A 14,548-nucleotide genomic window follows, 5' to 3' on the forward strand; every position below is an offset into this window, starting at 1 on the left:
ACCCAGGGATTGAACACACATCTCCTACATTGCAGGCAGATTCCTTACCGTCTGAGCCACCAGGGAAGCTCCCTGAGCCTAGATTTCAATAAAAGCTCCAGAAGCATGTGGTTTTCGCTTTTTGTTTTTCCAGTATGTGTCCACCAAGTCTGGAAACTTTTTAGTATATGTGCTGCCGAAGCGAGCACGAAGTCTGGAAACTTTGACTCATGCCAGTTCATCCATAAGATTCATGTAAATTCCAGGTCACATGACAAACCCAGAAAGCATGTGGATGTTTGGCCTTGAGGGAGGGACCAGCTTGTTCTACCAAGGAGTCCTCCAGTAGGGAATGGGGGTAAAGGTCACAGCCTGCTGTCTCAGCCTGTCCTTCCCTTGGTGGGAGGCTGGTTATTTCCTGGTCTGGGGCCCCATGAGCTCTCTCTTCAGAGCCAGCCAGGGCAGCGGGGCCTCGGCAGAGCACAGGTCGCTGGTGACCCCTCTCTGTCCCACCCAAGCCTCGCCACTGAGGAATCCTGCCCAGGTGAGGCGGGGGAGCACTGTCAGGGCTGGGGAGGAAGGACAGTGTGACACACGTGGTTCCAGGCTCTGCTGCAGGCTGTAGCAGATTTTTTAAAAGCCACGAAAATGTGATTGGAATGTGAGATGGTACGCAGGAACCAGCTCTGCAGGCCTGGGGCGGGATGGAGCCCCGAGTGTAGAAGGAGGCTGAACTTAGCCATTGCCCCTCAGACTCGCAGCCAGAAGAGCAACTGAAATCCTGTTTCCCAGCCCTGCCTCCTCCTATTAGACACCCTTAATAAATAATTATTTGCATTTTTATAACTCTTTTTAAATATTTATTTTTCAAATTTTTTGGCCAAGTGGCATGTGGTATCTTAGTTCCCCAACCAGGGGTCAAACCCACACCCCTTGCACTGGAAGCATGAAGTCTTAACCACTGGACCACCAGGGAAGTCCGCATTTTAATAACTCTTAATGCTTACCAAACACAGTTCATACCTACTTTTGTTTCACTTTCATAGTGACTCCACATGCACACTATTTCCATTTTAAGATGAAAAAACTGAAGTTGAGAGTAGCTGAGGAAATCACCACCGGCTACATAGCTGTGAAGGCTCAGAGCCAGGATTAAATCTAGGTCTGTCTGATGCAAGACTATTGCTCCATTCCAGAGGCAGCCCAGGTGTGTGCATGGGCTTGTGCTGGAAGATAGAAAACCATCCTTCCCATTTTTTCTCCCCAGACTCGGAGGCAAGGGCCGCCTGACATAGCCAGAGGGCTGGGGCTCTGGGGCTCAGGAGGGGGAGAAATGGGGGCTAGGGGTGGGTGGGAAGTAAATGGTTGAAAGGGGGACTTCCCGGGGGGTCCAGTGGTTAAGATCCTATGTTTCCAAGGTAGTGGGCACAGGTTCAATCCCTGGTTGGGGAACTAAGATCTCACAGGCTGCTCAGCATGGCAAAAAAAAACAAAAAACACCCCCAAAGCTAAATGGTTGAAAGGTAGTCCTAGGGTAGGTGAGAACATCGGAGGTGGGAAGCAGCCTCTGCATGGCGCAGAAACTAACATTCTGTGTGCAGGTGGCTTTTTCCACCCATGTTCATGGTTCTTGATTAGAGATGTTTGGGGGGTGGAAATCGGAGAGTGTGGGGACTCCGGAAGATTTTTCAAATTCAGAGAAGACACTTAGGAGGCAAGTTATATGCCACGTCTGATCATCTGATAACAGCTGCCTGGAATTTTGGGCTGAAAAGGCTAAGTTGAGGCTTGTCGGGAAAAGGGGTGTGCCTGCCTGAGGATCTCTTCCATGGGAACTAGGGCGGGAAAGGGGGCATGGGTTCGTCCCACATTTATATTATCTCCCCAGATCTCGATCTCTAGCTTCTCGTCCCGTATCGGCCTTCACTGGCCTCTGCAAAATCTCCCCTGGGAATTCCAGGGGTAGAGAAGAGGACTGGAAAAGGCACAGCATCGCATAAGAGTTGTGCTTAAGAAATTGTCTTGGGACTTCCCAGGTGACCCAGTGGCTAAGACTCCGTGCTCCCAATGCAGGGGTCCCAGGTTCAATCCCTGGGCCGGGAACTAGATCCCATACGCTGTAACTAAGGATCCCACATACTGTAACGAAGATTGAAGGGCCTATGTGCCTCAACGAAGACTCAGTGCAGCCAAACACATTTTTTAAAAAATGAAAGAAAGAAATTGTCTTGGTTGATCACAGGTAGGGAAAAGTGACCAAACCAGGAAGCTTCCAAGAAACTTCAGACCCAGAGAGTGAAGACACTGGCCATTGAGGCCCCTTGGGGCTCCCTCCCCGACATGCCCGGGTCCTTACTGTGTGAGTTCTGTAGCTGCGTCACTGCAGCCATGAAGGGCTGCTGGGCCATGTGGCTGCCTGGGCTCTGCTGCATGAGGGGCTGCTGGTGAGGGCTGTGCAGCTGCTGGGAGAACTGGACGGGCTGCAGGGCTGCCAGGCTGCCAGCCACGCTGTTGATGACGGGGACGCTCTGAGCTTGGGAGGAGTTGAGGCCTGTGGGAATGAGAGGAAGGATCAGAGACAGCTTCAGGGGTGAGCAAAGGCAAACAGACTTTAACGGTCATCAACAGAGCCCCTGCTGTTTGCCAGCACTGGGTTGAGGCTGTTACATAAGAGGTTGCCCAGGAAGCAATTTTATAGACCCATTTTATAGACTGAAAAATCAAGGCTTAGAGAGATAAGGTGACTCGCCCACATTCCATAGACAGCTGTAGATGGAAACGGGGTTTCAACAGGTCTGACTGAGGTCTGAGGGTTTCTCAAAATTGTCCTGTTTCCCAAAGCCCCCTTGGGGTTGCAGTGCTCTATGTCTGCCCACTCATTGGAAAAGATCTTCATGATGCGAAAGATTGAAAGTAGAAGAGGATGACAGAAGATGAAATGGTTGGATGGCATCACTGACTCAATGGACATGAACTCGGGCAAACTCTGGGAGATGGTGAAGGACAGGTAAGCCTGGCGTGCTGTAGTCCATGGGGTTGCAAAGAGTCAGACACAACTGAGCGATTGAACAACAACAATATATCTGCCCACTCCACCCATGCCTGGCTCTGAGGGAGGCTTGCTCAGTAAGGTACAGATTACTGCCCAGATATGTCTGTCCAGCAGGGGGCAGGAGTGTGCAGGGGCCCACATTTTGATAAAAAAACAAAACCTCCTCCACAGTCCTAGAGGTGTGCAGCTTGAAGACCCTCCTTGGCCGGCTGTGCAATGATCTGAGAGAGGTCAGATGCTCATTCTCTTAACTAGAGCAGAGAGGCAATAAAATACTGCGACTCAGCCAGTCTGTGAAGTGAGTGTGTCTTATCTGGCAGCACAGGGCTGGTGGCAATGGAAGGACCATGGACTGGAAGGAGGAAGTAATGAGTTGAAGGCTGGTGGTTAGAGTAGGTGCTGCCATCTTTCTGTTCTGGAGGACGGGGCCTCCGTGGTTCTGTACTGTGTCTATAACCTGAGGTCTCTTTAGAACTGGGGCCAGTGCTGCCAAGATCAGGTCCCTGGTACCCATCCTCCGTTGGCTCCCTGGGTGGGATTCTGGGGCAGGTAGCTGAAGCAGGGTAGGGCTGGGGATGGGAGGATGAGGGGAAAGATACTCCCAACTTCTTTCTTGGAGTTGCCAAGGTTCCTTTGATTTGACCTCATTTTTGGGGGGGCTTCCCTGGTGGTTGCGATGGTAAAGCGCCTGTCTGCAATGTGGGAGACCTGGGTTCGATCCCTGGGTTGGGAAGATCCTCTGGAGAAGGAAATGGCAGCCCACTCCAGTAGTCTTGCCTGGAGAATCTTGCCTGGTAGGCTACAGTCCCTGGGGTCACAAAGAGTCGGACACGACTGAGTGACTCCACTTTCTTTCACTTTTTTCTGGGAAATGGTGGGGGGAGGGCTAGAACAAGCTGAAGACGGAAGCCCAGAAAAAAGATCTCTTTTTTAGGCAGATGCGGGAAAAGACACCTGGAGAGCCTTTCCTGAGATGGAGAGGGTTCCATAAGCAGGTTCACGGGAGGGGGAAGTGCTCCATGGAGATAGCGCAGAGGCCTCAACAATTGCCTACTCAGAGCTTTAGCTGATACCGTTATCAGAAACCTAAAAGGTGAGCAGAGAAGGGAACGGGAATAAGCCCCCTCCTGGCTCACCTGGGTGGGGCTGGGAAGGAGGGGTCCTCTGATCACTCAGAACAGCACTATCTCTAACTCCCCAGGGGCTCGGCTTCTCCTCCAGGCTCTGTCTCGCTTAACACCCTGATCTGTTTCCTAACTTTCCCATAAGGTCTCAGACTCCAAGAGAGCCCCATGGATTTGCTGTCTTCTCCCCAAGCCCATCGCCACTGCTCTTTTCAGGAAGTCTCTGCCTAGAAAAGCAAATGATGCCGTCTGGAGTGGACGACATTGGAGGACCTGGTTCTGCAACCAGCCTATTGTTTTCGAGTCGTCCTGAGGAGCCCTTTAAGAAATACACATTCCTCGGCCCCACCCAAGACATAATGAGTCAGACCCTTTGGAGGTGAGGCCCAGGAATTTTATTTTCAACACAGGATGTGCCCCTAATGTGCCTCAGTTCCAGGATGGAAAGCCAGTGATGTCATCGGAGCTCCCATGGAGTGTGACTCTTGGCTTTCCCATCTGTTTTCTGGGCACTGGTTTCTGCTTAAGAAGCATGTTATCCAGTCCAATAGGTGAGTAGGGAATGATGAATTGGCACTGCTGGGGGGTCTGTTATCACGTTCTCCTTGGGCCTCTGCAGTCACCAAGCAGGGCCCACATACTCAATAGGATGTGCGTGCTAAGTTGCTTCAGTTGTGTCTGATTCTTTGCAACCCTATGGACTGCAGCCCACCACCAGGCTCCTCTGTCCAAGGGATTCTCCAGGCAAGAATACTGGAGTGTGTTGCCATGCCCTCCTCCAAGGGATCTTCCCAACCCAGGGACTGAACCCTTGTCTCATGTCTCTTGCATTGGCAGGCAGGCTCTTTACCACTAGCGCCACCTGGGAAGCCCTATTCAACAGGACAGGAGTTGGCTATTTATTGCCCAACAACTTGTCTCTTGATTTACTGGCCTGTGGTGTAGAGAACAGAACAAGCTTGGACTCCATAACGGATTCTTCATTCTGACACTCCCTGGGGTAGGACTGCTGTGTCTCAACCATGTTTGCTGGTGACCCTCACCATACTTCATGCTTTCCCCACCACAAGTACACACATACACACACACGCACACACCCATCTAAGGTCAGTGCACTCTGATATTGGCTGTCTGCAATTGGAGAATAAGATTATTATAAGAAGATAGAGAATTATAGGTGAGAAAAATTAGGAGCAAAATGAAAAAAACTGTGTAACAGCTCCAGGGAAAATTTTAATTCAGATAGTGCCTAAGAAAATATAGAACTGTGTGTGTCAGCCAAAGCTGGAGCGAAGAAAGAAGGTAAATGGGACAGTTTGGTATAGTTTTGGTTGTAGGAATAGAGATGAGGTATCTTATCCATGGGCCTTTTAATCAAATCTCCTAGAAGTCAAGCAAGCTGGTTTCAGCCATAATGGCCCCATGAAAAGGCAGCAAATTTAAAATACCTTTTTTAATTTTGTGAGTCCTCTAAAGCTTCCTTTTATAAAACTAAGTGGGGAAGGTGTCAGTTTCCCAGCAGCTGAGGACAGAGAGGGGGCCAAATGTACTCATTCAATAAACTCAGGTGACTCCTATGGGCTTGGCTCTGTTTTGCCCTCAAGGAGCACAAAAGTCCATCCCTTCAGAAGTGATCTGAGGCTAGATAAGGTTTAGGAAGAATGGACAGAGGAGCGAAAAAGGCAGGAACAAATAAAAAAGTGGTTCATGTGGGCACTGGACACAGGGAGGCCACAAAGACAGCGGGTGATCCCGAGGGTAGAAGAAAGACGGGAAATGTACCTCCCATAGCTATCCCCAAGACCTCTCATGGGTGCTCCCTGGATCACAGGGAAGACTTGGCCTGAGCTGTCAACACAAGGCTGAAAATACACTGAATACGCATCAATGTCATTACTCTGAGAGCAGCATCCACAGGCACACCCATGGCAGCCTTCTTGCACTGAAATGGCCCATCTGTGATGGATGGGGACAGACTGGCTGTGGAAGGTGAGCCCCCAGGGCTAGAAGGACCTGACGCCTCGCTCCATCTTCAGGCCTGGGCATAAACAATCTATTTCTCTTTAAACCTGCCAAGGCTCAGAGATGCTATGACAGTTTCACACAGAGTTCCTTCTCAGTATGTTTCACCACCTGCCAAAGAGGTCTCATTTGACCATACAGAATTCCCCATTAAGAAGGAAGCCCATGGACTTCCCAGGTGGTCCAGGAGTTAAGACTGTGCACTTCCACTGCAGGGGGTACAGGCTCAATCCCTAGTTGGGGAACTAAGATCCCACGTGCCATGCCATGGGGGCATGTCCAAAATAAGATCAATCAATTAATAAATCTTATATTTTTTTAAAAAAGAAGGGAACCCCTCATGTCTTACTCCACCTCAAACAACACAAAGGAACATCAACACAACCCAACCTCCTGGAAAACCCACCACACACTCAGGGATAGGAATGAACACTGGACAAAAATAGAAGCTATAGTATTATACATATTCATACTTTATCAATGTACAAGCGTGTCTAAATACCCAGTCATTGGATTGCCCCAACAACCCATTTTACAGATGTGAAGACTGACCCTCATAAAGATGCAATAATTTGACCCAAGATGCACAGCTGGTGAGCTATGACCCAGATTCAACTCCATTCCCTAATTTCTTCTAAGTTTAGGCTGAACAATCCAAATCATGAGGAGAGAGATAAGGAACGAAATGAGTTGAATCAAATCTACAAGGGGTGGATGAGTTGGAAGAATATCTTCTTTACTGTTGTTTTTTTTTTTTAAATCAGGTTGACTCATTTCCCAAAGCACTCCTCCCTGCCCCCAAGTTTTCTGACCAAGGACAGAGCTTACTTTGTGCAATGGCCATGACTCCAGAGAGGGGGGTCATGATGAGGTTTTGAGATTGCTGGGGATTGTGGTGGGACAGGCTGTGGATATTCGTCAGGGTGCTGACAGGGGGCAAACCTCCTCCCGAGACTGAGATCTGCTGGAGAGAAAAAACAGGAGCGGCATGAGTGGAACCCAGGAAAGAGCAGTGTCCAAAATGACACCGCTTAGCAATTCCTCGGCACAGCTAAATCACTGATACATTCATGCATTCATTCAGTAACAAGTATTAAGCACCAACTGAGGGACAGGCACTGTTCTAGATACAGAGGAGAAAAAGGTAAGTAATATTGACCATAATCCCTTCCCTCATGTGCATTTTTGTTGACTTCCTTTGAATCACTAGCCTGTCTTAGAGATTCTTCAGCCCACGTGTATGATATGATTGTCCCTGGTTCATGCTGGAAATGGTTCTAGAAACAGACTCACAGATTTAGAGAATGAGCTTATGGTTGTCAGGAGGGGAGGAGGCTGGGAAGGGACAGTTACGGAGTTGGGGGTGGACATGTACACACTGCTATATTTAAAATGGATAACCAACAAAGTCCTACTGTATAGCACAGGGATCTCTGCTCAATGTTATAGGTCAATCTGGGTGGGGGCGGAGTTTGGGGGAGAATGGATACATGGATATGTATGGCTGAGCCCCTTTGCTGTCCCCCTGAAACTGTTACAACATTGTTAACTGGCTGTACTCCAGTGTAAAAGAAAAAAGTTTAAAAAATTAAAAAAGGAAAGAAAGTATCCTCTGTTCTGCTCTATGCTATCTGTATTATTGGTGCTAAAAATATGTGATTGCTACAAATAATAACTGGAGAAATGCCCTGGGATTCCCTAGTGTAGCAGATTAGGGCCCAGGTCTAGAGCCCAGAGTACAAGGAAGCTTTCACTGAGTACAGGATCTGGGAAACACTACTCATGGATTAACTCACAAACCTCACTATACCCATGAGGCACATGCCTCTGCCATTCCCATTTCACAAACTAAAAAACAGGCTCAGAGTAGACATGCATAATACCTGAGAACCAACAACCAACAACCGAATAAATGATACCTCTGGTATTCCAACCTAGGTCTGTTTGACTCTAAAATTCAAGTTCTTACTTTTTATAGAGGGCTCTTCCCCTGCAATTATTACTAAGGTCTGTCTGGGGGAGATTAGTCATTATCCAATATTGGGCTTCTCTGCTTTTCCCAAATCTCTACTATACATTAAAAACAAACACCCCTCCCCCCCCCTTTTTTTTCTTTCAAGGAGCTACTATCATAATGACAAAGCTACTAAATAAGGCTTGGTCCCAGGTACCCCCACTCTGTTTCATCATTATATTTTAATGACAGATTAGTAAGAGAAAGCTACTGAGTTCTGTGTATTTTATCCAAGGCCACTCTGATTCCTTTTATTAAGGACTGAATCCTTTCATTTACTCCTAATAGTGTCTTTTCCTTAATGACTGTCATTTTCCCAAGTGTATATATAATGGCATTACAAGCATATAATGCTAAAAAGGTCTCTCCTCCTTACTACTGTCATATTGCATGGCTTAGAACTTTCTGAATAGTATTAACCAGTCACAGATGTAATACCAGTAACAATGTAATAGACATGCTTAATTTGATTCTATGTTATCAGAAACACTTCCACTATTTCCCCATGAATTATAAGCTTTCAGTTTTACACACACATACACACAACACACACACACACACAACATAGTTTTATTCATGATTAAGTACCTTACTTTTTTGTGGTTTTAAAATAATTTTAAAGATTATTACTAAGAAAGGACTGTTCCCCTCTCACTCTGAACTAACCCAGACATTCTTCATGGCACCAGGAATGCTCACAGGTGGCTTAGGGTTGGGATACATACATCAGATGTTTGAGTTGCCTTTTCCTTGTGACCCAGAGCTCCTCAGATTAGAGCTCTCAGACCAGTACCCCTGGAAGACACTATCTCCTGCTTGCCCTTCTGATCAATCCCATAGCTTCCAAAGTGAAGTTGAAAAAGAAAGAAAGAAAAAAAAAAACCCCAAACAGGTTTGTTTGTGTTTTAAAAATGAGCATCACAGTTGTGAGTTAGGGGTCACATGACCAAGAAGGAATTCTGACCACATCAAACAAGAGAGAACCAGCTTGTTTGCCAGACTTGTTTTTCAAAATGTCAGAGTCATTAAAAAAAGAAAAAAATCAGTGACCTGCCTTCAGACTCTCTCGAGTAATGCAGTCCTTTGCAGAAAGTCAATGGAGTGACAGTAATCTCTACCATTTCAATGTTTGATTTCAATGGTGAAAGAGAAAAGTGGGTGCCGATAATAAAAACAAAACGTGTATGGCTTTAGTGTTGCTTTTCTTTAAATCATTCACGTAAAGCAGAATTTTCTTTTCAATTGGAGGATACTTGCTTTGCTATGTCATGTTGCTTTCTGAACAACAGTGTGATTTCAACAGTGTGATTCAGCTGTAAGTGCTCATATAGCCCCTCCTCCTTGAGCCTCTCTGCCCCGCCCCCCGCTTTAACGTTTCTAAAGTGCTTTCACTGATTGTCCTCAATAGATAAGGACACATGTAGGAAGGCATTATGATGATTGCCCTGTTTTATAGATTAAGAAGGGCTTCCCGTGTGGCTCAGTCTGTAAAGAATCTGCCTGCAATGCAGGAGACCAGGGTTCAGCCTCTGGGTTGGGAAGATCCCCTGAGAAGGGAATAGCAACCCACTCCAGTATTCTTGCCTGGAGAATCCCATGGACAGAGGTGCCTGGCAGGCTACGGTCCATGGTGTGGCAAGAGTTGGACACAACTGAGTAACTAAACCACTGCCACAGAATAAGTAAACTGAGCCTCAGAAGAGTCGAGAGAGTAGCTCTGTGTCACCTGACTAGTAAGTAAGGAAGCCAGAATTCAAACCCAGTTTTGCTGCACCCCAAATTCCATCTCCTTCCTATTTGGGGGGTCACCTTGGTCAAGTTCCTTCCTACTCTAAAATGCAACCACTGGGACTTCCTTGATGGTCCAGTGGTTAAAACTTCACCTTCCAATGCAGGGGTTGCAGGTTCCATCCCTGGTCAGGGGACTAAGATCCCAGATGCCTCGATGCCAAAAAAAAAAAAGATAAGGTAACCAATTCAATAAAGACTTTAAAAATGATCCACATCAAAAAAAAAGAGAGAAAAAATGAATGTCATTTAAAAAATGACATAAAAAAATGAATAAAACGCAACCATCACCTTTGCCTCCAGGACTGATGGAAGACAGGGAGCTGCCAAGAGTATCAGTCTCCATCCTCACAGGGTAATCTGGAGAGTTTGGATGGTATCAGCGTTGCCTTCTGCAGGCCTTTGCTATGCGCTCCACATGCCTACTGCCTATGAGGGTGATGCTGTTACCCCTCCTTTGCAGACAAGGGAATGGAAGTTTGAAGAAATTAAGAAATGTGCGCAAGTGGTACAGTGGCCATGAACGGCGGGCGATCTGCCTCTAGGGCTGAGCTTTTCACCATGGGGGTCTGTTGCTTTGATGCCGTGAGAGTATCCGGCGTGTGCTTTTCTAAAACACAAGGTTCAACACTCACAGACGGCAACCTGAAAGCTGGCCAGCTCTTTGTGGACGTGTGCCACTCGGGAATGGGATGGGGTCCCTGGAGTGCAAAAAGAAAGCTCAGATGCGTTACCCTCGTTTCCAAAACCGATCCCTGGGGGATGATTTCAAATGGACATTCTACTTGAAGTCAGCACACAGAGACTGTCATTCCCTGGCTGGGGCTCACCCCCAAAACAGCAGAATTACAGGCAATCCTCGCCCCACCCCGGTGACGCAGGCATTGTTATCCCCCATTTTCCAGATGAGGAAACTGAAATTAGGCAATGTCCATCCTTCCACTGATAAACAACAACAGCCCAAGACGTGGGCACACTGGTTCCCTCGCCGGTGTTATTTTTAACCATCCTCTCCACTTCTGTCTTTGGTGGATCAAGATCTGCGATGGGCTCGTTACCTATTAACCGAAAACAGAATTTGGGCACCCAGTGATAGTGACATAACATACGAGCCCGGGTGTTGGAAACTAGTGAAAAGCTGGTCGCTGCAAACAAGCTTCCAGGTGTTTGCTAACATTGAGGTGTGCTGTCCTGGTCAATCATCAATCCAATAACAGACTGCCCATTAGGGCGCTGTCGAGCAGAAGAGGAAGAAAAGAGCGTGCCCTGAGGCTGCCTGTGGAGCGCCCCAGCCTGGGCGAGGCCGTTTGCTTCTCAGGAGGAAGGCAAGAAGGGCTCACAGGGAAACACCAAGGACCTTCAAGCAACAGGAGAGGTCTCCCTCCATATGTCCTCCACGGGGGAGCCATGATCTCTTCCTCAAGGCTCCCCTCCTCCTCCGGGGAAGTCTGGGCAATCCTTGGGTCTCACGAGGCAGCCAAAGAAGAAGCTTAAGGGATGAGGGATGGGCAAGGGGGCTGCAAAATGCCTCCCACGGGAGCATCTTTTGTCTCCTGTTGCAGAGCCCATGACCAGGAAGCCATCGGCTCAGGTCCCCAGACTAGAGTTGGCATCCACCTCGGAAACTACACTTTGTTTTTCCTCCAGGGAGCTGGGGACTCAATCACCTGTGACTCACCATTCCTGTGTTGCCTACACAGCGCACACGTCAAGGTCTAAAATGGCCTCAGCTCCCTGCCCCGCCCCCCCACCTGCCTCTGGGTCAGACGCCTTGAGGGTGCAGGGCTCCACCTCGGCTCGGAAGCCAGGAATCCGCAGCTCCTCCCTCCCCTGAAACACAGAGCATGACCCGAAGAATCAAGTTTTCCACATCCTACCCTTCCCAGTGTCGCCACGCTCGTGTTGTCTCGGAAGCCACCCTCCCAAGGGTGTGCTGGTGTTGCTTGCAGCTTAGAACCTTGAAAATTCAGCATCAACTACTCTATTCCTCACCGGGGTGCTCAGCTGACATCTGAGAGGGTAGGCTGTGGTTACTGGTAGAGAAAACGTCATTGAGGGGGAAACAATACTGATATTCACCTAAGAACCACCATGCTGTCATTCACTGAATATTTACCGTCCCAAACACAGTGCTGAGTACCTCTCGTGTTATCATATTTGTTCCGCCAACAACCCTAGTGTTATTACCCACGTTTTATAGACGAGAAAGAAAGAGCTTAGAACCTGGCCAAGGCTACACCGCAATTAAGTGCCAGAGCTGGGATTGGAACCCGGTCATTGCAAACTTCAAAGTCGGTGTTCCCCACTTCCCCCCCAGACTCCACCCTCCGCAATAAGCCCCACCCCACACACCGTTCTGTGCTATGATCCTCACGGGTGCCCAGTGGCCTTCAAAACCCCAGGGCCGGAAGCTTCACCACCTCCTGCCACCCACTCAATCCTGACTTCCCTCACCCTACTAGGCAGCATCAGGGGAGTGCTGAAGAGAAAGGGGAGGGGAGTTTCAAAATGAGGTGCTCCCTGGGTTAAAAAATCTGGCTTTGGAGGCCCTGGGTTGGTTGAGGGGGGGTGGGGATGAACGAACATTTTTATCAACTTAAATGTCACTGGCAGCCCCAAAACAAACAGGGTCCCACCCGGCTTGCTCCTTTATGAGGCATTCAATCAATAAAATGAGAGCAGGGCTCTGTCAGATTTATTGGCTGGGTTCAAACCGAACACCTCTTCCACCCGCCGGAGGCTGGGTCACCGGCTCTACCTTTCCGTTCCAACTCTGGACGGCCCCCGTTTTCCCCGGTGGGGCTACAATGGTTCATTGTTTCAGGCAGGCCTTGTGAGAAGTTGTGTTTGTTTTGCCTCTTATCTTATCAGCTCCAGAGTTACAATGGCCCAGGTGTACTCACCATTTTACCATCAGGTGAGAGGAGATTGTGGCCTGGGTCCAGGCTGGCTGGAGAGACTTGCTGTAAAACCGACTGGCTAGTCACCATGGCGCTGTTGCCATGGTGACTGATTGTTGAGGAGGAAGTGACCTCATTGCTTGCCTGCTGGCTGTAGCGCACTCCTGCAAAACAAGGCAGACCCAACAGTGGGATATTAGTGCCACCTGAGCCCCCGGGATCACTTGTTTTCTAGGGGAGCTGACAAGCGGGGAAAACACTGCCCTCTTTCCCCTGTCTTTCTGTGAGACATATCAGCTGTCTTTCTCTAGGGCAGAGGTTGCTCGGCCTCTGCTTGAAGTCTGGAATGGAAGCTCCATGAGGGCAGAGTGTTTTTATTTCTGTGTTGTTTTGCTCCTTGCTGTATTCTCTTGGTTGGTGTTGTTTAATTGCTAGGTCATGTTTGATTCTTTTGCGACTTCACGGACTATAGCCTGCCGGGCTCCTCTCTCTGTGGGATTTTCCAAGCAAGTATACTGGAGTAGGTGGCCCTTTTCTTCTCCAGGGGACCTTCCCAATCCAAGGATTGAACCTGTGTCTCCTGCATTGGCAGACAGATTCCTTACCACTGAGCCACCTGGGAAGCCCCTTCCCTTGGTAGCCACATGATAAATATGTCAAATGAATGAACAAACAGATGGATGGATTCTACTTCTTGTTGCTTCTACATAGTGCTTTTAGGTTTTAGGGGCTTTCCCATCCCAGCTGGAGTATTTCTTTTGCTCTTCAAAATACCTTTTAGAAATGTTTCCCTGGCATTGCTTGGCTAGGTAGGGCTGCAGAGTATGAACTGACAGGTTTTACAGAGAGGCATTGGCCCAGTGACCCTTGAAAGTGAAAGTGGCTCCGTCGTGTCCAACTCTTTGTGACTCCATGGACTGTAGTCCATGGTATTCTCCAGGCCAGAATACTTGAGTGGGTAGCCTTTTCCCTTCTCCAGGGTATCTTCCCAACCTAGGGATCGAACCCAGGTCTCCTGCATTGCGGCAGATTCCTTACCAGCTGAGCTACAAGGGAAGCCCAAGAATACTGGAATGGGTAGCCTATCCCTTCTCCAGTGGTTCTTCCCGACCCAGGAATAGACCTGGGGTCTCCTGCATTGCAGGTGGATTCTTTACCAACTGAGCTATCAGGGAAGCCATGACCCTTGTAAGGGCCACAACAAAATGCATCGTTCTGTGTACCACCATTCTGGCCAAGGCCCAGTGACCGACGGGACAACAGCAGAGCACGATGGGGCCAGGGCTGTAGCTAGGACGCTTTGGTCCTGGAACTCACATTCCTTCAGTGGGGTCCCCTCTGGCTGACTTCCAGGGCCCAGGGGAAGGTGTGTCCGCCCGGAGGTGGGGCAGGCAGCACCCATAGGCAGGAAGTGAATGCCTAGCAGACCACTGCTGTTTGGTCTGCCAGGGAGGGGAGAAGCAAGCATGTGTACAGCCTCGCGGCTCTGACTCTCCCTCTCCTCAGGAAAGGGACAGTGCTGGGCGACTGGAGGAAGCTGAAGGCAGAAGAGAACCGGGAGCCAGTGTACAGAGTTCAAGTCCTGTTTGATGTGCCCATGAAACAGCCAGAGACAAAGCTGAGGGGGTAGCCAGGCCATCCTGCCCTAAGCTCAAAGCTGAGAAAGACC

General features: G+C 48.7%; 1 protein-coding gene across 4 annotated transcripts in view; it reads right to left on the reverse strand.

Annotated features, from left to right (window-relative positions):
* HNF1B (HNF1 homeobox B) overlaps positions 1–14,548 on the reverse strand; it is a 61,490-nt gene that overhangs the window by 10,978 nt on the left and 35,964 nt on the right. For 2 of the 4 annotated variants that reach the window (XM_019982383.2, XM_019982381.2), the window contains exons 5-7: positions 12,883–13,043; positions 7,006–7,138; positions 2,336–2,530 (exon numbers count right to left, since the gene is read on the reverse strand). In XM_019982383.2, the coding sequence (XP_019837942.1) occupies positions 2,336–2,530; positions 7,006–7,138; positions 12,883–13,043 (489 nt within the window). Of the gene's footprint in view, positions 1–2,335; positions 2,531–7,005; positions 7,142–12,882; positions 13,044–14,548 lie in introns of all 4 variants that reach the window. The other 2 variants (XM_019982382.2, XM_019982380.2) reach the window with 1 other exon arrangement.

Source organism: Bos indicus, chromosome 19, assembly GCF_029378745.1.
Source record: "Bos indicus isolate NIAB-ARS_2022 breed Sahiwal x Tharparkar chromosome 19, NIAB-ARS_B.indTharparkar_mat_pri_1.0, whole genome shotgun sequence".
In the NCBI taxonomy this organism is placed as follows: Eukaryota; Metazoa; Chordata; class Mammalia; order Artiodactyla; family Bovidae; genus Bos; species Bos indicus.